The sequence below is a fragment of the Macaca thibetana genome, chromosome 9 (assembly GCF_024542745.1).
Source record: "Macaca thibetana thibetana isolate TM-01 chromosome 9, ASM2454274v1, whole genome shotgun sequence".
In the NCBI taxonomy this organism is placed as follows: Eukaryota; Metazoa; Chordata; class Mammalia; order Primates; family Cercopithecidae; genus Macaca; species Macaca thibetana.
The window spans coordinates 96,624,497-96,649,083 of NC_065586.1; the positions used below are offsets into that span (position 1 = coordinate 96,624,497).

Below are 24,587 nucleotides of genomic sequence, written 5' to 3' on the forward strand. Positions count from 1 at the left end.
GCAGTGAGCAGAGATCGTGCCACTGCACTCCATCCTGAGTGAGACTGAGACTCCCTCTCAAACAAAAAGAGTAGATGGGGAAGAGAAATAAGGAATCCTGTGCCCTCCTATGGGGGCATCAGGGCACTAAACACTGTGTGTGTGTGTTTGTAAGATGTGTTTTTGAACATCGCTGGCTTAAGTGCCATCCACATACTAGGATCAACAAATGTTTGCAGAGGCTAGCAGTACCTGATGCGGCACTGTATGTCTGCAAATGTATATTTGAGGACTTGTGTGTGCACATGCATGGGGGGATCATGCCTGTCCTATTCATCTCCGTATCCCCATCACTTAACAAAGGGCTTGGCACATAGTACTCAATCAATATTTGTCCAAGCATGAATGAATTTATAGAATCCCTCAGGGATCTCAGGTATAGGAGGGCCTCATCACCACTGGTAGAGACCGTGGCAGCTCAGCCTCTGGTGGGGCCTGGGAAGGTGAGACATAGTAACTCTGACCAACTTGCTGCCATCGCTGTTGCTATGAGGGCCCCTGTGGTCTGTGTTCTGTCTAAGGTAGTGAGTTTCATGAGTTATTTCAGACCATTCTGTGCAGGGAGGGGAAGAAAACAAAAGACCTGTCCACTCGTTAAACATGGGACAGGTAAGGGAGAGAAGGGCAGTAGTGGACGGAAACTCAAGATGGATAGATAACGACAGATAGGCATACTGATGAAACACACCAACTGGTGGATAGATTTATTTCTAGAGAGACCAAAAAACAAATAGAGACATAGATAAATAGATATACAGATAGACACACAGACTGACATGAATAGGCAGGCAGGCAGACAGTCCTGAGGAGTGACTGACAGATAGACCAACAGACAGGCAGACGAATTGATAGACAGACAGATGGACAGCTGGTTGCACAGAGAAGATGGACGCATAGCTCAGGACACAGAATGGAGCTGGCTCTGCTGATGGCCTACCCTGCAGCCAGGCCCTACATTCCATCGTTGTTTGTTAAGGAACCTGCTTTTGTGTGTTTGAAGTCCAACGCTTTGGGGAAAGTTGAACCCTTCCCTTGTCTAAGAGGTGGACTCTTAATTGTTCTAGGAAAATCATGGTAACTCCATTCATCTTGGATGGATGATTTGGGAATGGACATATGATACAATCCTTTTTTTTTTTGATATGAAGTTTCGCTCTTGTTGCTCAGGGTGGAGTGCAATGGTGCAATCTTGGCTCACCGCAACCTCTGCCTCCTGGGTTCAAGCGATTCTCCTGCCTCAACCTCTTGAGTAGCTGAGATTACAGGTATGCACCACCACACTCAGCTAAATTTGTATTTTTTTTTTTTTTTTTTTTTTTTTGAGACGGAGTCTCGCTCTGTCGCCCAGGCTGGAGTGCAGTGGCCGGATCTCAGCTCACTGCAAGCTCCGCCTCCCAGGTTCACGCCATTCTCCTGCCTCGGCCTCCCGAGTAGCTGGGACTACAGGCGCCTGTCACCTTGCCTGGCTAGTTTTTTGTATTTTTTAGTAGAGAGGGGGTTTCACTGTGTTAGCCAGGATGGTCTCCATCTCCTGACCTCGTGATCCACCTGTCTCGGCCTCCCAAAGTGCTGGGATTACAGGCTTGAGCCACCGCGCCTGGCCAAATTTGTATTTTTTGTAGAAACACGGTTTCTCCATGTTGGTCAGGCTGGTCTTGAACTCCTGACCTCAGGTGATCCACCTGCCTCGGCCTCCCAAAGTGCTGGGGATTACAGGCGTGAGCTAGCACGCTTGGCCTATGATACAATTCTGACCATTGATATGTGGGAGGTAGTCTATTACGGAGCCTTTTGGGAAATTTTACCTCAGTCTTAAAAAGGGATAGATGGAAGGGATGTGCCCCTTCCGTCCTTCTGGATTCTCGACTTTGCTACGTGAAGATGTAATATGTTGGGTTGCTCCAGCCTTTTTGACACCCTGAGTTTCAGCCTGAGTTCAAAAGCTGACGTGCCAAGGATGACAGAGAAGAGATGTGAAAGGAATCTAGGTGCTGGTGATGCCATGGGGCCACATTAATCAGAGAGATAAACAGGTAAACTGAGGAGCTGACAGTTGCAAAGATCATCAGACTCCGAGCCCCTGATGTTCACGTTTAGCACCTGTTATATACTTGTTTCTATTGACTATGTGATTTTCTAATTTGGGAAAAACATTCTGTCTCTGTGTCTGTCTCTGTCCCTTCCTCCCTCTCTCCTCTCTCTGCCCCCTTCTCTCCCCCTTCCCCTCTCTTTTCCTTTTCCCTCTCCCCTACCCTCCCCCTCTGCCTCCTCCTCCCCCATCTACCTGCTTCTGTCTCTAAGAGTCCCCATACCCATGGCTCAGCTCTGCCTCCCATAATAAGGCATTTACTTGTGTGTCAGAGGCTGCCTCTGAGTAGGGTCTGGATTTGGGATGGTGAGGGGAAAGGCTGGGAACCACGGGAAGGCAGAATACCTCCTTCCACCCCCTACCCCATGCCCGGTGAGCCCAAGCAGTCTTTCCCCCAAATCCATCAACTAAGTCCTGGCCTAGGGTTCTTTCCCTGACCACCCCCTCTTCCTTCCTACCAGGATTCCAAGGACCTGGGGTTAGACCTCTGAAGTAAGTCATCCTTTGAGATCTGTTCACTTTTCAGGCTCGAGTCCAGCCTTTGGACTTTTTTTTTTTTTTTTTTTTTTTTTTTGAGATGGACTCTCGCTCTGTCACCAGGCTGGAGTGCAGTGGCACGATCTTGGCTCACTGCAACCTCCGTTTCCTGGGTTCAAGTGATTCTCCTGCCTCAGCCTCCCGAGTAGCTGGGACTACAGGCACCTGCCAGTGCACCCAGCTAATTTTTGTATTTTTAGTAGAGACAGGATTTCACCATATTGGCCAGGGTGGTCTGGAACTCCTGACCTCAGGTGATCCACCCACCTTGGCCTCCCAAAGTGCTGGGATTATAAGTGTGAGCCACTGCGCCCAGCCAGGACTTGCATTTTTGTTATGGGGCATGGAAATGATGGCAAACAGATGGCCGCAAGGGTAGGAGGACCACCAACCCCCACAAAAAAAACTTGGTTCTCCCCGTTTTTGTGTTCATCTCAGTTCTTGGCCACTTTATGAATCTCTGAGTTTCTCAATTAAACAAAAAATATCAAGCTCCTACTCTGTACAAGGCACTGGCTGGTGCCATGGGAGACAAATGAGAAATAAGACAAATTCTTTTTCTGAAGGTATCTTCTCTTTTTCTTCTTCCCTTTGTATGTATCTCTCTTTGGGCGTTTCTGTCTTTCTCTTAGTCAATTGATCAAGAAGTATTCATAGGACAAGGCATTGTATGCCATGCATTTGGGCTTACTTTCCTCCTCTAACTCCGCCCTCTCTTCATGCCATCAGCACTCTCCCTGCACTGTCCATCTCCAGGTCCCACTTCCACTGCAGCAAGATGATGAGAGTTACGTGCTGTCCAAGAACAGGAGACCCCAAGGGACTGATGACTCTTTGGTGGTCCCCTTCTCCTTTCACCCAGATAATCTGTCAGGGGACCAGGGGAATGTCGCAGATGACTTCACAAGCATGCAGGCAAAGGGTGACCCCAGGGGATTCCTCCTGGCTGTCACAGCTTCCCTCCTCATCTTTGCCCCCCATCTCCTGTTGCCTGGCTATTCTTTCTGAAGCATTATTCCAAGCAAGTGCCCCACTGGCAAAGATGGTTCAGTGTGAGATTCTGAGCTCTGCACCATATGGGCCCAACTCACCCCTTCCAATTCCCCTACTCCCACCGCCCACAAGACCTTCAGGACTGGCCACCTTCCCTGACAGCCAGCAGTTTCCTGCTTCACCACCATCCACATTATATTAACACAGCTTTTAAAGCCGCATTTAAAAGTCACCTGTTCCAAGAAGTCTTCCTTGGTTCCCCTACAAGAGGCTCCAACTCAGACCCACAGGCACCAAACACGCCCTTTTATACATGCATACCGACAACCAAGGTTGACATCAGTACCAACAAGTTCATGGCCATGTCTTGTGCTTTCCACCCTGCCCTGGTCAGAGTTCCAGGCTCCTCCAGGCTCGTGGACAGCTCACCCCCAAGACTCTTTCATATTCTGAGTTCCACACTCCCCTGGGCCCCAGTGTGTCCAAGCAAGCCCCGGAGTGTCCTTTGGGTCATGGCCCCAACCTATTCCCTCAACCTTCTTCATTACCTGCCTAGACAGTGGCATCTTCCTTCCTCCCTTGCCCTGCCCTTCCTCCTCCTCCTCCTCCTCAACATCAACAAGTTTCCTTATAACCTACTATGTGCAGGGTATAGTGAATAACAGTGGTGAATCTTCACTGGGGGGTTATCACATGCCAGCCTGACCTGTACAATCTCACTTCATTCTTACAACAACCCTAAGAGGCAGGCACTATTATTATTCCCATTTACAGATGAGTCGATCTCATTTCACAGATGAGGTCCCTCCCACACCTAGAGCACAGACGCTGGAGCCAGACTGCCCAAATTCTAATTCGACCTCTTTCTAGCTGTGTGACCTCAGGCAAACTACTGAGTTCTGTGATTCACAAATATTTCCCGTGCTCCAGGCTCCCATTCTTTACCTTCTTCAGCTCCCTGGACAGGCCTTTCAGCTGATGTTTAGCAGACCTTTGAGACCCTTAAATGATGCTTCCTCAGGGTCTTGACCCCTAGACAGCTCCTTGAATGTGACTCTCAAGGCTACATTCTACTTAACTTCTCTGTGTCCCATTTCCTCAAGTGCAAAATGAGGTTAATACTAGTGTGTACCTTGCAGGATTGTTGAGAGGACTGAGTTAGAATAGAGTGCTTAGAACAATCCCTGGCAGAAAGTCAGTACTATAAAAGCAAGAGTTACCATTTTTATTATTCTTTTGGCTCTGTGGACTCAGGGTTCTCAAGTTTAGAGGAAAAGAGCTAACAGGTACCAAGTGGCCTCTATGTGCTGAGGGTCTTATAGATGGTGTCTTGATGAAAAACAAACCAAACCCTCATGAGAAGGGAGTGTCATAGCATCCCTTCCACAGATGAGATGAAGGCTGCAGGTAGCTAAAGTTCCTTCCTTCCTTCCTTCCTTCCTTCCTTCCTTCCTTCCTTCCTTCCTTCCTTCCTTCCTTCCTTCCTTTCTTTCTTTCTCTCTCTCTCTCTCCCCTTCCTTCCTTTCTTTTCCTTCCTTCCTTCCTTCCTTCTTTCTTTTCTTTTCTTTTCTTTTCTTTTCTTTTCTTTTCTTTTCTTTTCTTTTCTTTTCTTTTCTTTTCTTTTCTTTTCTTTTGAGGCAGAGTCTCACTCTGTTGCCCAGGTTGGAATGCAGTGGCCCAATCTTGGCTCACTACAACCTCTACCTCCCAAATAGCTGGGACAACAGATGTGCGCCACTATGCCTGGCTAATTTTTGTATTTTTAGTAGATGGGGTTTTGCCATGTTGGTCAGGCTGGTCCCGAACTCCTTACCTCAGGTGATCCACCCACCTCAGCCTTCCAAAGTGCTAGGATTACAGGTGTGAGCCACCATGCCCAGCCAGGTAGTTTCTTACCCAAGGTCTCTGCCAATAAGTGGAAGATCCAGAAATTGAACTCTGATTCATTTGCTTCTAAAGTCATGCCTTTTCTAAGACACAGTGCTATTTCTTTGATGTGAGGATCAAGGATTGGGATTTGGAATTTGGAATTCAAGGATGTGAGGTCCGAGAGTGCTCATGCTTTGGGTGTTCATATTATGACAGTTGAAAGCGGTGTTAGTGTGAGTAACTTGTTTTCAGAGTGGTCACAGTGTGTGACAGGGTGTTGAAACCTCACAGATTCAACAGTCTAGTTTGGTGATTACTGGGGGTGGAGTTTGGGAGTACTGGAGGACAGCAAGAGTCACCAAATTAATGACTTACCTGGGGCCAGGAAGTCCAAGGCCACCTGGAGATCTGATTAAGAAGCTGTGAGCAGGTGAATCGATGAAGGCAGAAGCTTTGTCATGTATTACCCCATGTTTAAAGAGCTACCCCTGGGGCTAGGGCTCATGGGGGACTGCGCCTTTCTCTGGTAGCACCGCAGCCCTGGATCAGAGTCTTCAGGGAGCTCAGAGCCTAGCTGGGGGGATGTGAGCACTGGGGGCTTCACAAGGAAGCAGATTCTGAGATGGATATTAATGTGCAGGGAGCTCTGGAGGTAAGAACCTGTGGAAGGGAGTGGATGGAGTCAGGTTGAGCCAAGGCCAGCCCCCTGGGGCACTCTGGAGCTGGAATGGCCCTTCAGCTTCTTCCAAGTTGTGGCCAGAGGGCTCAGCTTTTATACCCCGACACTGATGGGTCAGGGATATGAGTGCATCCAGGAAGTGGGTGTAACCTTGGGCCAGGGAGCTTTCTTCTGCTGAAGCCATTCTCCTATGGGAGCTGATGGCTGAGGCCTGTCTGCTAGCACTCTCAGCAACTGGTGATAAGTCCCTCATTGAAGGGGATCTGAGTGGCACATTGTAGTGTTCACCACAGGCACCGACCCAAACTGGAGAGAGCAGAGCATCAAAGAAGGTTCAGTGTGAGACAATGTCTGGACTGAGGTTAGAAAAATGAGTAGGGGTTACACAGGCCACAAAAAGTCAGGAGGGGAGACAGGCAGAAAAGGGAGTTTCTGGCAGAAAGACCAGTATGTACTAAAACCCAGAGATAAAGATGGCACAGGAGAGGTGGATAGGTCTGGGATGGGAAGCCCATAAAGGATTTTAGGACAATATATGACATAATTAAGATTTGCGTTATGGAATAATCCTGGCACCGCCACTTACTAGCTGTGTTGCTAACAAGTTACTTAACCTTTCTGTGCCTTGATCGCCTCATCTGTGAAATGGGAATAATAATAGTGCCTGCCTCTTAGGGTTGTTGCAAGAATGAAGTGAGATTGTATAGGTCAGGCTGGCATGTGATAAGCCCTTAGTGAAGATTTGCTACTGTTATTCACTGTAACAGATCTGACTGGGGCAGGAGGAGACCACTGGAAGGAGGAGTTTAAAGTCTACTGCAGGGTACTGCAGAGACAATGAAGGCCAAAGCTAAGGCAGAAGCCGTAGACCAGGCCGGTTGTAAAGCTCTCAAGAGGGAAAACTCACAAGACTTAGCGATTGCTTAGATGAAAGGGGTGATGAAAAGATGGCATTCACAATGACCCCTGGGTTTCTGGTTTGGGTGGCTGCCTCTGGGAATACACAGATAGATTTGGGGCAGGGAGATTTGGTGAGTTCATTGTAGACGAGTTGAGATTGAGATTCTTGAGGAACTTCCAACAGGGGATGTAGATGTTCCAAGCTGACCTCTGAGGTCTGAATGGAAAAAAGAAGTGCCAGTGTGGTCAGGGGAGCCCTGAGCCTGGGTGAGTGTGTGGGAAGAAGGAGGTGTGGGTTGTGGATGGAGCTGTGGCAAGCACAGTCATTAAGGGGCATGTGAGAGAAATAGAAGAGTCCTCAGAGAAGAGGAGGAAACCTGGAGCTGCTGTTGGCATGAAAGCCAAGGGAAGAAGGAGACCCGAGGAGGTGCCAGCAAGCAAGAAAGAGAAAGGTGGCAGAGTCTGCTGAAGAGGGCAAGAGGTTCCTGGTAGCTGACTTGGAGATGAGCACTTCATCAAAGTAGTTGGTGGTAGGCAGGTTGTGATGGTTCGAAGAATGAAGCTGAAGCTGAAGGTTGCCCATTTCTGAATGGACAGACCTGTGGATAGAGAGATTCCCAGGGGTCCATGCTGGGAGCAGTCCAAATGCGGTCTTCCCAAGTGACCTTCACTTGTGCTCCTTCTCTCATGTTTCTGGCCACAGGCTGCCTTTTATCTCTGTCCCTGCCCTATCTCCTCTACCAGTCTGTAAGATCCTTCAAAGGAGCATCTTCATCTGCCTTTTCCCTGTGCCAGTGTAGAACTGGTGATCAGCAGTTGCTTGGGGAGTGAATGAATGATCTGTGTTGAGACCATGAAGCAAGTTCCCTGGTTTGCAGACTGGTCAGTCAGCAGAGAGGGAGTGAGACTACATTCTGGAAGAAGATGTATGATAGGAAGATGGGTGGCTGAGAATATGGGAAGGTGTAAATCAAGAAACTTAGGGAAAAATAAACACAGCCAACCTCTGAGCAGACGTTCTTAACCTTTTTAGATCCTGGCCTTCTGGAGATGCCATTGTAGATAATGGACACTTGCTCAGAAAATAAATCACATTCTTACCTAGTCCGCACGTGACTTTAGGAGTTTCACAGAACCCGCAAGGCCCACCATGGACCTGCCCAGTTGGTTCATGGATTCCAAGTCAAGAATGTGCTTTCAAACATGGAGTGCCTACCAGTCCTCTGACCTTGGGTACATCACTTACCCCGACTGGGCCTCTTGTTTTTTTATGTGTAAGATGAGGAATCATGAGGTTGAGGTGGAGGTGGAGAGCGTAAAGACACTAACAACTTTGTCAGTATCTGGTGCAGGTATTTTACATACCATAAGGATTCTACCCTGTTAGTGGGTAGAATTTATCTCCATTTTGAACATAGAGAAAGAGAGACTCAGTTCAAGAAACTTGATGAAATGTACACATGAGTAAGTAAAGGAACCAGATTCCACCCAGGTCTCTCTGACTCCTAATCCTGGCTCTTTCCTGTTGACTGTGGGGCCTACCAGGCACAACAGCTTCCATGTCTGTCTGCTCACCCTGACATGGTTAATGCACTAATGAACATGAAAACTATTTGGAAACTAGAAAGCAGTTATGCAAATAGAAGGTATCCTGTTAGTATCGTCACTATTGGTCACTCTGTATCTTGAAGTCCCTTCTTTGGCATCTGTTACATTCCTTCCCCTAACCCCAGCCTGCTACTTCCTTGTTTCTGTCACCTGTTCCTCCTTCTCCTCCCATCTCCTGAGGGTGGGTTTTCTCTAAGTCTCAACCTCTTGCTTTCTGTTCTTTACTCTCTAAATCCCCTCTTCCTACAACTTCAACCTTTGACCTCCAACCAGGTAACTCTCAAGTTTGTACTCTAGTCCAGAGCCTTATTTCAACCATCTGCTGGGAGTTTGTGGTTCTCAGACTTTACTGTGTATCAGAATCACCTGGAGTGTTTGTCAAAACACAGATTGCTGGGCCCTACTTGCAGAGTGATTCAGTAGACCTAGGGCAGGGTCAAGGAGTATTTTTTACAGCATTATTAACATATCATTGATATACAACGAACTGCATATCTTTAAAATAAGCAATTTGATAAGTTTTGACATATGAGTTCATCCATGAAAACAACACCACAATCCAAATAGTGAACACTACCACCATCCCCTCGGAATCTCCTTGTTCTCCTTTGTAATCCCTTCTTTCCTCCCCTCAACATCCAAACCCATCTCCAGGCAACCATTAACCTGTTTCTTTCACTATAGGTTAATTTATATTTTCTAGGATTTTATGTAAATGGAATCATATGTATACTATGTATTGTTTCTGGCTTATTCTATTCAGTATAGTTATTTTGAGATTAATCCACATTGTTGCAGGTATCAATAGTTCATTCCTTTTTATTACTAAGTAGTTATCTATTGTGTGAATATACAACAATTTGTTTTCCTGTTCACCTGTTGATGGACACTTGAGTTGTTTCCAGTTTGGGGCTATTACAAATAAAGCTGCTAAGAATATTCATGTCAAAATCTTTGTACTTTTATTTCTCTTGGGAGGGGAATGGCTAGGTCATACAGTCAGTATATGTTTAGCTCTATGAGAATCTGCCAGACTGGTTTCCAAACTGGTTGTACCATTTATACACTCACCAACAGTGTATGAAATTTCAATTGCTCCACATTCTTGCCAACATCTCAGTCTTAAACTTTAGCCATTCCAGTGGGGATGTAGTGGTATATCTTTGCATTTTCTTAATGAGCAATAATATTGAGTAGCTTTTCAGGTGCTTATTTGCCATTCATTTGTCTTCTTAGGTTAAGTATTCATATCTTTTGCTTATTTAAAAAATTGGATTGTTGTCTTTGTACTTTTTCAATGTGTTCCTTATGTATTCTAGAACACAAGTGCTTCATTGGATATATGTTTTGCAAATAATTTCTCCCCGTATGTGGCTTACCTTTTCTTTCCTTCTTTCTTTTCTTTTCTTTTTTCTTTCTTCTTTCTTTTTTCTTTCTTTCTTTCTTTCTTTCTTTCTTTCTTTCTTTCTTTCTTTCTTTCTTTCTTTCTTTCTTTCTTTCTTTCTTTCTGTCTCTCTCTCTCTCTCTCTCTCTCTCTCTCTCTCTCTCCCTCCCTCCTTCCCTCCCTCCCTCCCTCCCTCTCTCTCTCTCTCTTTTTTTTGACAGAGTTTCCCCCTGTTGCCCAGGCTGGAGTGCAGTGGTGCAATCTCAGCTCACAGCAACCTCCACCTCCTGGGTTCAAGAGATTCTCCTGCTTCAGACTCCTGAGTAGTTGGGACTATAGGCATGTGCCACCCCCAGCTAATTTATATATTTTTAGTAGAGATGAGTTTTCACCTTCTTGGCCAGGCTGGTCTTGAACTCCTGACCTCAAGTGATCCACTCACCTCGGCCTCCCAAAGTGCTGGGATTACAAGTGTGAGCCACTGTACTCAGCTACTTTTTCATTTTTTTAAACAATATCTTTTGAAGAGCAAACATTTTAAAATTTAAATCCAATTTATTGGTTTTTTTTTAAAGTTTGTGCTTTTTGGGGTCACTTTTCTTTTTCTTTTCTTTTCTTTTTTTTTTCTTTGAGACGGAGTCTCACTGTCACCCAGGCTGGAGTGCATTGGTGTGATCTCAGCTCACTGCAGCCACTGCCCCCCAGGTTCAAGCGATTCTCCTGCCTCAGCCTCCCAAGTAGCTGGAACTACAGGTGTGTGCCACCACATCTGGCTATATATATATATATATATATTTTTTTTTTTTTTTTTTCCTTTGGTATTTTTAGTAGAGGCAGGGTTTCACCATGTTGACCAGGCTGGTCTCAAACTCCTGGCCTCAAGTGATTGACCTGCCTCAGCTTCCCAAAGTGCTGGGATTACAGTCATGAACCACCACACCCAGCCTGGGGTCACATTTAAGAAATCTTTGCCAAACCCATCACTAAGATTTTCTCCTATGTTTTCTTATAGAAGTTTAATGGTTTTAGCCCTCATATTAGGTCTATGATACTTTTCTAGTTAATTTTAGTATACAGTATGAGGTAAGGGTTGAGGTTTATTTTGTTTCATTGTGTTTGCACATGTCTATTCAGTTGTTCCAGCATCATTTGTTGAAAAGACTATCCTTCCTTAATTGAATTGCCTTGATACTTTTTCAAGAATCAGTTGATCATCTATGTGTGATTTTAATTTCTGGGCTCTATTCTGTTCTACTGATTTGTTTGTCTGTCTTTATACCAATATCATACTGCATTGCAGTATCTCTATAATCTTAAAATTAGGTCGTGTAAGCCTTCCAACTTTATTTTTCAAAGTTGTTTTTGCATTTCCATATACACCTTAGAATCCATTTGTCAAGTTCTACAAATAAAAACAAAGCCTGCTGGGATTTTGAGATTGCACTGAATCTGTAGATCAATTTAGTGATTATCGGCACCTTAGCAATATTGAGTCTTCCAATGCATGAACATATTTCTCCATTTATTTGAGTCTCTTTACTTTCTCTCAGCAATGTTTTATGGTTTTCAGGATACAGATCTTTCACATTATTGATTAAATTAATCCCTAAATATTTAATTTTTTCTTTTTTTGAGACAGAGTCTTGTTCTGTCACCCAAGCTGGAGTGCAGGGGCCCGTTCTTGGCTCACTGCAACCTCTGCCTCCCAGGCTCAAGCAATTCTCCTATCTCAGCCTCCTGAGTAGCTGGGATTACAGGTGTCTGCCACCATGCCCAGCTAATTTTTGTATTTTTAGTAGACACAGGGTTTCACCGCCAGGCTGGTCTCGAATTCCTGGGCTCAAGTGATCCACCCGCCTCACCCTCCCAAAGTGGTGGGATTACAGGCATGAGCCTCTGTGCCTGCCCAATATTTAATATTTTCGATGCTGTTGTAAATGGAATGTTTTAAACATCTCTATTTAATATCCTATTGTTTATTGTTTTAATATATGGATATACAATCTATATTTGTTAAAACACGCTGATTGCTGGGCCCTGACCCCACAGTTTCTGATTTAGTAGGACTGGTATCTAATCTATGAATTTTCATTTTTAACAAATCCCTAGGTGATATTGATGTTGTTTGTCTGGGGACCACATTTTGAGAACCATTGACATAAATGTTTTGCCCAAGCCTTTTGTTCCAAATCAAGCTCATCACCTTGCCTCGGATAAGCTTGTCTACTGGTTTCCCTCTTTACAGAAATGGCCCTACCATTCAATTCCATGTCTATTGGTCAACTGTCTGAAGTTTTCCATTGAAAAATCAATCTATGGTTTACTTTACCACCCTCACATCCAATCAGCTGCCAATCTAATAATACACTCCTGAAATATGTCTCCCCTCTGTCCCCTTCACTTTCCATTGCATATCTTCATCACTTCTCTCCTTGACCAGTGACATTGCCTTCTAACTGCTCTCTTTGCCTCTAATCTCTTTCTACTGCAATCTGTTCTTCACACTCCAAGACTAATCTTTCAAGTCAACAACTTGCATTTTACCTGTTTTCTGCTAAACAATCCACCACAGGGTTCCCACTTCCTACTGAATTAAGTCTAAACTCCTTACTCTGATGTTGCAGAGCTTTCCAGTTGCCAATTCAGTATCCATTCTCTTTTTCATCTTTGGTAACAGAACTCGTATCATATCTAGGGAAGCAATATGCCCAGATTTTTAAGAACTATTTCTCAGCATCCCTTGCAGATAAATGCCCATGTGGTTAAATTCCAGCCAATAAGATATAAATGTAAGTTGTTAGGTACCACTTCCTGGAGGATTCTATAAAAATTCCATAAAGGAGGTAGATAGCTGGACAGATTGCCTGTCTTCCCTTTATTTTTTCTGCCTGCCTGGTGTGCTGGAGCTCCAGCTCCATCTTGGACCATGATGGAAAATGGAAGCACTTGTTGAGGATCTACAGAGTCTGGGTTCCTGGTGACAGTACAGCTGCCATATGAATCCCAGATTGTCAAACTCTGAACTTATTATGCCGGAGAAACATAAACCCTTATGTGTCTAAGCTATTGTTATTTGACTGCTTGTAGTCAACTCTAATCCTGACTTATACACCTTATATTCAAAGCTCTAAATAGTAGCCCCAGCATACCTTCCAGCCTCCTCTCATTCTCTCCCTTACAAATACACATATAGCCAAACTTCACTGTTTGTTTTCTAAGGAGATAACCTTTGCTTTTCTGTCTCTAAGTTTTTGCTCATCCCATGCCCATTCTCCATGTCTATCTATTGAAGTGCAACTCAGATGCCCCTTTCTCCAAGAATCCTTCTGTGATTCTTCTACTCAAATGTGATTTCTCCTCTTTCTGAGCTCAGAGTGTTTTGATTGTATCCTTCTTGGCACTTAGAGTCTGCCAGAATTATCATTACTTTGCTGCCTATTCTGCTAGATTTTAAGCTCCCTTTATGGTGCCAAGCACAGGGTTAGTGTTCTATAACGATTTGATGCAATAATGCATGAATAAATAAAGGAATGAATGAATAAAAACAAAAAGTGAACATTCTTTTGCCCCTCATCCTGTGTACCCGTTCATCTTAACCCCTCTGAAGAGACAGGTGGAAAAGGCTCCCACAGTTGATCAAAGAGAAGAGAGAAGCGGTAGGCACAAAGTCAGTCATGGGGACACCTCTGTCTGCAATGGACAAGGCTGAAAAAAATTATTACAGTTGGCCCAGCTTGCCTTTTAAGAGCAACAACTAATATTTACTAAGCACTTGCCATGTGCTGACACCATGCAAAGTGATTTAAATGCACTATTTCATTTAATTTAATCCACCAACAATCTATGAAATTTGGCTAATTGGGCCACGCGCAGTGGCTCATGCCTATAATACCAGCACTTTGGGAGGCTGAGGCAGGCAGGTCATGAGGTCAAGAGATCGAGACCATCCTGGCCAACATGGTGAAACCCTGTCTCTACTAAAAATAGAAAAATTAGCTGGGCATGGTGGCATGCACCTGTAGTCCCAGCTACTCAGGAGGCTGAGGTAGGAGAATCGCTTGAACCCAGGAGGCGGAGGTTGCAGTGAACCGAGATCGTGCTTCTGCACTCCAGCCTGGTGACAGAGTAAGAATCTGTCTTAAAAAAAAAAAAGACATTGGACTAATCTCTCCCGTATTTTGTAAGTTAGGAGACTGAAGTTCAGAGAGATTAACTAACTTATTCAGGGTCACAGAGCTTGAAAGTATCAGAGCTGGAATTGGGACTCAGTCCTGTCTGATTCCAAGCCATGCTCTTTTTTTTTTGAGACGGAGTCTCGCTCTGTCGCCCAGGCTGGAGTGCAGTGGCCGGATCTCAGCTCACTGCAAGCTCCGCCTCCCGGGTTCACGCCATTCTCCGGCCTCTGCCTCCCGAGTAGCTGGGACTACAGGCGCCCGCCACCTCGCCCGGCTAGTTTTTTGTATTTCTTAATAGAGACGGGGTTTCACCGTGTTAGCCAGGATGGTTTCGATCTCCTGACCTCGTGATCCGCCCGTCTCGGCCTCCCAAAGTGCTGGGATTACAGGCTTGAGCCACCGCGCCTGGCCCAAGCCATGCTCTTAATCATGATCAAGTGTCAAGCTATATGAGACATGGCTGTCTGTCCCACTGAGTAGTGAGGTCCTGGCTTACAGGAGCCATGACCTGTTTATTTCTGCTCACCCTACACAGTGCCTGCTATGTCCTGAAGCATCAGCAGAATGATTGGCATGAAAATGATCAAAAAGAGGTTTCCATCCTGGGAAGATGGAGTAGACATACTTTCTCTAGTCTTCCCACTAAGTACAACTAAAAACCCTGGACAATATATATAAAGCAAACATAAGAAGACTCTGAAACATGTAGAGAAGAAAGCAGACCAGCCAGAGACCTTGGAATCTAAGGAACAGCATGGTGGTGAGTTTCCTGTGTTTTGTTTTTACCTCACCTCATGTATCCCAGACTTGGAGAAAAATAAGCCAGCAAGCTGGAAATGCTGAGTACAGACTCCACCCCACCCCTTCAGAATAAAAGCCTCAACAAAAAGCCTTCTCCCTCTAGTCAAAGGGCTAGAAAGTGGGTAGCCTAGGGAGAGTATTTTTAGACAATAATCACTCTACTCCAGTCAAACACCACAGAAAAACCTGTAGCCCCATCCCCATTCAGGCCAGCAAAGGCTGAGTGATTAAGTGGTGAGCCTTAACTTCTACCCTCACCAGGCTGTAGTAAGGCATGCCAACTCTCTGCAGGGTATTCAGGGAAGGCCAAGTAGAGAGCCTGGATGTTCATCTCTGCTGGTGGGAACAAAAGTCAGTAGAGACCATGTGAGAAGCCTGGACTCTACTCCTACCCAGCAGTGATGAGGCACCCCTCCCTCTACATCACAGAGGAGGCCTAGTAGAGTCAGGAATTTACACACACACCCTTGGTGTCAATGGAGGCCATATGGGTAGCAGTAACAAGGCACTGCTATCCCTCGCAGCTAGGGAAGTATCAGTGGAGACATTGGTGGGGAGCTGGAACTCCTACCTCTGTCCAGCAGTAACAAGAAGAGAGGCCAAATGGGAAATCTGGACTTCTTCTCTACTTTGCAGTGATAAGACTGTGATCACCCCTCTCACCTGCTAGAGCAATGTCAGAGGAACCCAGCTGAAAAAGAAAGTTTAAATAAGATCAAGAGTCTCATAACATACCCAAAACATCCAAGTTTCAATAAAAAATCACTCATCATACCAAGAACCAGGAAGATCTCAAAATGAATGGAAAAAGACAATCAATAGATGCCAAAGATGTTAGAATTATCTGACAAACATTTTAAAACAACCACCATGAAAATGCTTATAAAACAATTATGAACACCTTTGAAACAAATGAAAAAATAATCTCATCAAACAAACAGAATATATAAAGGATAAACAATAGAAAAATTGAATTGTAAAATATAATAGCAGAAGTAAAAACTTCGATGGATGGACTCAAAAGCAGAATGAAAAGGAAAAAGGAAAGAATCAGAAAACTGGAAAATAGAACAATATAAATTACCCAATCTGGACAACAGAGAGAAAATACACTGAAAATAGACTGCAGGACTATGATAAAAGATCTAACAGTTGTATCATTGGAGTTTCAGAAGAAATGGGAAAGAGAGCAGGGCTGAAAAAGTACTCAAAGAAAGAATGGCATAATTTCCCCAAATTTGGCAAAATATATGAATCAACAGATTCAAGAAGTTGTGTGAACCCCAAACAAGACAAATGCAAGTCTGTACTAAGACCATCATGTCCAACTTCTGACAATGAAGATGCGGAAAAAAATATTGAAAGCAGCAAAAATGAAATGACACCTTACCTATAGGAAAAAGACAATTTCAATGATAGTGGATTTCTCATCAGAAGCCATAGAGGCCAGAAGAACACAGTGGTGACACATTTTTCTGAAATAAAAGAAATGTCAACCTAAAATATTCAGCAAAAATATCTTTCAGAAATGAAGGGGATAGAGCCACTTTGGAAGATAGTTTGGCAGTATCTTACAAAATTGAACACTCCAATACCATACAATCCAGCAATCACATTCCTCGCTGTGTACCCAAAGGAGCTGAAATATACAAAAACCTATATCAAATGTTTATGGCAGTTTTATTCATAGTTGACAAAAGTTGGAAGTAAACAAGATATACTTCAGTAGGTGAATGGATAGATAACCTATGGTATATCTAGACAATGAAATATTATTCAGCACTAAAAAGAAATAATTGATCAAGCTATGAAAAGATAGGAAGAAAACTTAAATGCATATTACTAAGTGAAAGAAGTCAGTTTGAAAGACTACATACTATAAAATTTCAACTATATGACATTCTGGAAAAGGCAAATCTGTGGAAAGTGTGAAAAGATCACTGGTTGCCAAAGGTTTGCGGGAGGGAGGGATAAATAGGCAGACCACAGAGAATTTTGAGGGCAGTGAAAATACTCTATGTAATACTATAATGGTAGATACATGTCATTATATATTTCTTCAAGCCCATAGAATGCACAATATTAAGACTGAACTCTAATGTAAATGATGGACTTTGGGTGATAATGACGAATCCATGTAGGTTCATCCATTAGAAAGAAAAAAAGGGAAATGAGAGGAAAATGAAGACATTCTCAGATGAAGGAAAAGTAAGAGAATGCATTACCAGTAGATTCACCCTAAAAATGGCTAAAAGAAGTTTTCTAAATAGAAAGGAAATGATAAAAAAAAATTGGAACATCAGGAAGGAAGAAAGAACACAGTAAGCTAAAACTGGATAAATACATAAACTTTCCTTCTCCTCTTAAATTTTCTAAATTGTGTTTGACTATTGAAGCAAAAATTATAACACTATCTGATGTACTCAGGGGCAATATGTAAGGCAATTATACATAGATGAGGATAAAGGGATATAAAGGGAGATAAAGTTTCTATAGTTCATTTGAACTGGTAAAATTATAATGACCAATAGACTGTGATAAGCTATATATGTATATATAGATACTTAAAGGCACTGTTACAAAAGCTATACGAAGTGATACACTCAAAAACAATACAGAAAAATAAAAGTAGAATTCTAAAAAATGTTCAAGTAACCCCAGAAAGGCAGGAAAAAGAAAACAAATATAAAACAGAAAGAGCAACAAACAAAAAAAAATGTGCAGACTTAGGCCCTAACATATTGATAATTACATTAAATATAAATGGCCTATATACATAAACTAAAAAACATAGATTGGCAGAATTGATTGATATTCATGATCCAACTATATGCTGCCTATAAGAAACTTACTTCAAATATAACTATATAAGCAGATTGAAAGCAAAAGGATGGAAAAAGATATATCATACAAATGTTAATCAAAATAGGAATGGCTACATTAATATCAGATAAAGTCTACCTTAGAGCAAAGGAAATTACCAGAGATGGAGAGGGACATGATGTAATTATAACAGTGTCAATCCATCAAGAAGACACAACAATCCTAAATGTCCATGCACCAAGCAACAGAGTTGCAAAATATGTGAAGCAAAACCTGATAGAACTGAAGGAAGAAACAGACAAATACATAGTTGAGGACTTCAACACACCCTCAGCAATTGATAGAACTAAATAGATAGAAAACCAAAATAACTCAACTATACCATCAACTATTAGGGTCTCATTGACGTTTATAAAGCACTCCATTCAACAACAGCAAAATACACATTTTTTTTCCAAGTGCCCATAGGACATATGCCAAGATAGAGCATATGCTGAGCCATTAAGCAAACTCAGCAAATTTAAAAGAATTGAAATCATATGGAGTGTGTTCTTTGACCACAAATGGAATTTGTAAAAAATTGAATTAATAATAGAAATATAACAAGAAAATATTCAAACACTTGGAAACAAAACAACACACTTGTAAATAATCCATGGGTCAAAAAGTCACAAAGATACACTGAACTGAATACAAATGATAATACAGCATCTCAAAATGTGTAAGTCATAGCTAAAGCAGTTGTGACAGGAAAATTTATAGCACCAAATTTATGCATTAGAAAAGAAAATTTCAGGCTGGGCACAGTGGCTCATGCCTGTAATCCCAGCACTTTGGGAGGCCAAGGCAGGAGGATCACGCGGTCAGGAGATCGAGACCATCCTGGCTAACGTGGTGAAACCCTGTCTCTACTAAAAATACAAAAAATTAGCCGGGCGTGGTGGCGGGTGACTGTAGTCCCAGCTACTCGGGAGGCTGAGGCAGGAGAATGGTGTGAACCTGGGAGGCGGAGCTTGCAGTGAGCCGAGATAGTGCCACTGCACTCCAGCCTGGGCAACAGAGCAAGACTCTGCCTCAAAAAAAAAAAAAAAAAAAAAAAAAAAAACGGAAAAAAAAAGAAAAGAAAATAAGAAAATTTCAAATCAACAATCTAAGCTTCTACTTCATGAATCTAGAAAAAGAAGAACAAAGGAAATCCAAAGCAAGCAGAGGAAGGAAACAATAAAGACAAGAGCAAAAGTCAATGAAATTGGAAATATAAAAATAATAGAGAAAATCAGTGAAACAAAGAGCTAGTTCTTTGAAAGATCAATAATACTAATAATCCTCTAGCAAGACTGACAAAGAAATAAAGAATGAAGACACAAATTACCAATATCGAGAATAAAACAAGAGATATCACTACAGACGCTGCAGGCATCAAATGGATAATGGAATACTATGAAAAACTACACATATAAATATTGGCAATTTAGATGAACTGGACAAATTTCTTTAAAAATACAAACTACCCCAACTCTCCCCATAGGAAATAGATAATTTGAATAGCCTTCTATTAAGGAATTGAATTCATAATTTAAAAACTCCCCAAAAAGGAAATCTCTAGGCCTATATGGTTTTACTGGAGAATTCTAACAAATGTTTAAAGAAGAAGGAACAACAACGTTGTGCAATCTCTTCCAGAAAACAGAAGAGGAGGGAACACTTTCCAATTAATTTTACAAAACTAATATTACCCAGATACCATCAGACAAAGATGGTATGGAAAAAAGAAAAAAAAGAAAATTACAGACCAATATTCTTCATGAAAATAAATGTAGAAACACTCAAGAAAATACTAGCAAATAGAATCCAGCAATATATAATAAAAATTAGATACCATGAGTAGTTGGAGTTTATTCCAAGGACGAAAGGCTGATCCAATATTCAAAAATCAACTAATGTACTCTACCCTATTAACAGACTAAAGAAGAAGAACACATAATCATATCAGTTGATGCAGAAAAAGCATTTGACAAAATCGAATTGGAACATCTAAGCCAGTACCATAATACAAGAAAAGGAAATAAAAAGCATACAGATCAGGCCAGGCACAGTGGCTGTAATCCCAGTACTTGGGGAGGCCAAGGCGAGTAGATCACTTGAGGCCAGGAATTCAAGACCAACCTGGCCAACATGGCAAAACCCTGTCTCTACCAAAAGTACAAAAATTAGCCGGGCGTAATGGCAAATGCCTGTAGTCCCAGCTACTCAGGAGACTGAGGCACGAGAATCGCTTGAACTTGGGAGGTGGATGTTGCAGTGAGCTGAGAACATGTCACTGAACTCCAGCCTGGCAAGAGTCTTTGAGAAAAAAAAAAAAAAAAAGCATACACATCAGAAAAGAAGACATTCTTTTCTACTTAGAAAATCCAAAGGAATCTACAAAAAAAGTTCTAGAACTAAAAAATGAGTTCAGCAAGTTTGAAGAATACAAGATAAATATACAAAAAATCAATTGTATTTCTGCATACTAGCAATGAACACATGGACACTGAAATTAAAAATCAAACACTATTTACAATCACTCAAAAATAAAATACTCAGGTGTAAATATAACAAAACATGCAGAATTTGTATACTGAAAACTGCAAAATGCTGATGAAATAAATAAAAGAAGATCTAATAAATAAATGAAGAGACATAGCATATTTACAGATGGGAAGACTCACCCCTGTAATCCCATCACTTTGGGAATCTGAGGTAGGTGGATCGCTTTAGTTCAGGAGTTCGAGACTAGCTTGGGCAACATGGCAAAACTCCATCTCTACAAAAAAATACAAAAGAAATTAGCCAGGCATGGTGATGCACACCTGCAGTCATAGCTACTCAGGAGGCTGAAGTGGAAAGATCATCGGAGCCCAAGAGTTCCAGGCTGCAGTGAGCTGTGATGATCATGTCACTGCACACCAGCCTGGGTGACAGAGTGAGACGCTGCCTCAAAAAAAAAAAAAAAAGGAAGACTCAATACAATAAAGATGTTGATTCTTCCCAAGTTGATATACAGGTCTAACAAAATTCCTATGAAAATCAAAGCAAGATATTTTGCAAATATAGATAAGATTATCCTAAAATTTATCTGTTAAAGGCAAAGGAGCTAAAATAGCTAAAAACAGTTTTGAAAAAGAAGAACAAAGCTATAGTAACCAAGAGATTGGTAGAGGTATATACACATAGATTAATGAAACGGAATAGAGAATCCAGAAATACAGCCACACAAATATGCCCACCTGATTTTTGGCAAAAGTACAAAAATAACTCAATGGAAGAAAGATGGTCTTTTCAACAAATGGTGCTGGAGCAAGTGGATATCTATAGCTACCCCCTGCCCCTGCCTCAGCCCCCACCCCCACCAAAAAAGGAAAACAACTTCAACCTAAGGTCTCACACCTTATTCACAGTTTAACTCAAAATGAATCACAGGCCAGGCACGGTGGCTCACGCCTGTAATCTCAGAACTTTGGTGGCTCACACCTGTAATCTCAGAACTTTGGGAGGCCAAGGCGGGCGGATCACGAGGTCAGGAGATCAACACCATTCTGGCCAACATGGTGAAACCAAGTCTCTACTAAAAATACAAAAATTAGCTGGGCATGGTAGCGTGTGCCTGTAATCCCAGCTACTCAGGAGGCTGAGGCAGGAGAACTGCTTGAACCAGGGAGTTGGAGGTTGCAGTGAGCCGAGACTGCACCACTGTACTCCAGCCTGGTGACAGAGCAAAACTCCATCTCAAAACCAACAAATAAACAAAAACCAAACAACAACAAAAAAATGGAATCACAGACTCAGATGCACAAATGTAAAATATAAAATTATAAAACATTTAGTAAAGAACATAGGCAAAAATCATCAGGATCTAGGACTAGGCGAAGAAATCTTAGACCTGATACCACAAGTATGAGCCAGAAATTGGGCATGGTGGTTCATGCCTGTAATTCTAGTGCTTAGGGAAACTGAGATGGGAGGATTGCTTGAGGTCAGGAGTTTGAGACCATCCTTGTCAACACTGTGAGACCCTATCTCTAAAAAACAAACAAACAAAAAAAAACAAAGAGAATGTCATGAAGATATTAAAATTAAAAAAAAAATAAAAGCATGATCCATATAAGGAAAAATTGATAAATTGGACTTTATCAATTTTAATATTTTAGCTCTGTGAAAGACTCTGTTAAGAGGATAAAAAGACAAACTAGAGACTGAGATAAAATATTAGCAAATCACATGTCCAACAAAGGACTAATATCTAGAATATATAAAGAATATTTAGACCAGGCACAGTGGCTCATACCTGTAATCCCAACACATTGGTAGGCTGAGGTGGGTGAATTGCCTGAGACCAGCCTGGGAAATATAGTGAGACCTCATCTCTACAAAAAGTTTTAAAAATTAGCCAGGCCTGGTGGTGCATACCTGTAGTTCCAGCTACTTGGGAGGCTGAGGTGGGAGGATCACTTGAGCCTGCGAGGTGGAGGTTGCAGTGAACCATGATCACGCCCACTGCACTCCAGCCTGGGCAACAGAGTGAGACCCCCTCTCAAAAAATAAATAGATAAATAAATAAATAAATAAATAAATAAATTTAAAATGACCATTTAAAACTCAACAGTAAAACAAAAACCAATAATCCAACTAGAGGATGGGCAAAAGACATGAAGAGACATTTCTCTGAAGAGGATATATACATATGGCAAATAATCACATGAAAAGGTGTTCAGTAACATTAGCCATTAGGATAGTTAATAAAAAAAACAACCCAGTGAGATATCATACACACCTGTGTACCTGTGAATAGCCACTTCTCCAGCCTGAACAATATAGCAAGACCCCCATCTCTTAAAAACAGAAAAAAAATTTGAGTGACAATCCCAAATGCTGGCGAGAACGCAGGATGGTCACTGACACATTGCTGGTGGGGATGTCAAATGGTATCGGCACTTTGGAAAATAGTTTGGCAGTTTCATAAAAAAAAATTAAACATACACTTATCATAGGATCCAGCAAGTATACTCCTAGATGTTTATAATGATGTCCTCACAAAACATGTACACAATTTTCTTTTTTTTTTTTTGAAGGAAAATTTGAATTTTAATTATTTTTATGTACAGAGAACTCAACAGTGTACATTTAACCCAGCTTAGTGGCAAGTTCTTTAGCCTTTGCCTTTTCGAGCTTGGCGATACGAGCCACAGACTTGGGACCCAGGACATTGCCGCCCCAGTGACGGCGGATCTCATCGTATCTGTCGTTGTAATTGGTCCTGATAGCTTCCACCAGCTTAGCCAAAGTGCCTTTGTCTTCCGAGTTCACCTGTGTGAAGGCGACAGTGGTGCAGGTCTTCCTGTGGACTAGACGGCCCAGTCTGGCCTTCCCCTTGATAATGCAGTAAGGGACCCCCATTTTACGACACAGGGCAGGCAAGAAGACAACCAGCTCGATGGGATCCACGTCATGTGCGATCACCACCAGCTGAGCCTTCTTGTTCTCCACCAAGGTGGTGACGGTGTTAACTCCTGCTCGAAGGACAGGTGGTCTTTTAGTGGGGACATCCCCTTTGCCAGCAGCTTTCTTCTCGGCCCGGGCCAACAGCCTCTGCTTCTTCTCTTGTTTTGTCTCTGGTCTGTACTTGTGGGCCAGCTTAAGCAGCTGAGTAGCTGTTTGGCGGTCCAGGGCCTGGGTGAACTGGTTAATAGCAGGAGGCACTTTCAGCCGCTTATAGAGGATGGCTCTCTGCCGCTGCAACCTGATATAGCGAGGCCATTTCACAAAGCGGGTGAGGTCTCTTTTGGGCTGGATGTCCTGTCCAATGCCAAAATTCTTAGGTCTTTTCTCAAACAGGGGATTCACCACTTTCTTGGCCTCCTGCTTTTTCACGACAGCAGGGGCCGGAGCCACCTTCTTTCCCTTGGCCTTCTTTCCTTTCGGCATCTTGGGCGGCGGGAGGAGAGAGCCATGTACACAATTTTCATAGCAGCTTTATTAATCATAACCCCAAACCGGAAACAATCCTGATATCCCTCAGTGGGTGAATGGTGCATGATGGGACATTCATGCCAAGGAATACTACCCAGTAATAAAGAGGAATGAAGTAATAGTACATGCAGTGACCTAGACCTAGATACTCCACAGAATTATGCTGAGTGAAAAAAGCCAGTCTCAGAAGGTTACACATTGGCAGGGTGTGGTGGCTCACACCTGTAATCTCAGCACTTTGGGAGGCCGAGGCAGGCGGATCACTTGAGGCCAGGAGTTTGAGACCAGCCTGGGCAACATGGCAAAACCCCGTCTCTACTAAAAATACAAAAAACTAGCCGGGCGTGGTGGTGTGCACCTGTAGTCCCAGCTGCTTGGGCAACTGAGGCACCAGAATTGCTTAAACCCAAGTTAAGGTTGCAGTGAGCTGAGATGGTGCCACCGCACTCCAGCCTGGGTGACAGAGTGAGACTGTCTCAAAAAATAAAAAATATTACATATTGTATGGTTTCATTTAGGTGATATTCTTGAAATGACAAAATTATAAAAATGGAGAACAGATTAGTGGTTGCCAGTGGCTAAGAAGGGAGTGAGGGCTAGGCAGAAGAAGGTGTGGCTACAAAATGGCAACAGGAGTGATCCTGGAGGTGATGGAAATGTTCTGTACCTTGGCTGTTATTG

At 42.7% G+C, this 24,587-nt stretch overlaps 2 protein-coding genes across 3 annotated transcripts in view; both read right to left on the reverse strand.

The window, feature by feature from the left end:
* Positions 1-24,587, reverse strand: part of NDUFB8 (NADH:ubiquinone oxidoreductase subunit B8) — a 943,883-nt gene that overhangs the window by 48,553 nt on the left and 870,743 nt on the right. The gene's annotated exons all lie outside the window — the stretch shown is intronic.
* On the reverse strand, positions 23,002-23,890 carry LOC126963084 (60S ribosomal protein L7a). The gene has a single exon (XM_050805041.1). The coding sequence runs from the start codon at positions 23,859-23,861 to the stop codon at positions 23,061-23,063; it is 801 nt and encodes a 266-aa protein (XP_050660998.1). The 5' UTR covers positions 23,862-23,890; the 3' UTR covers positions 23,002-23,060.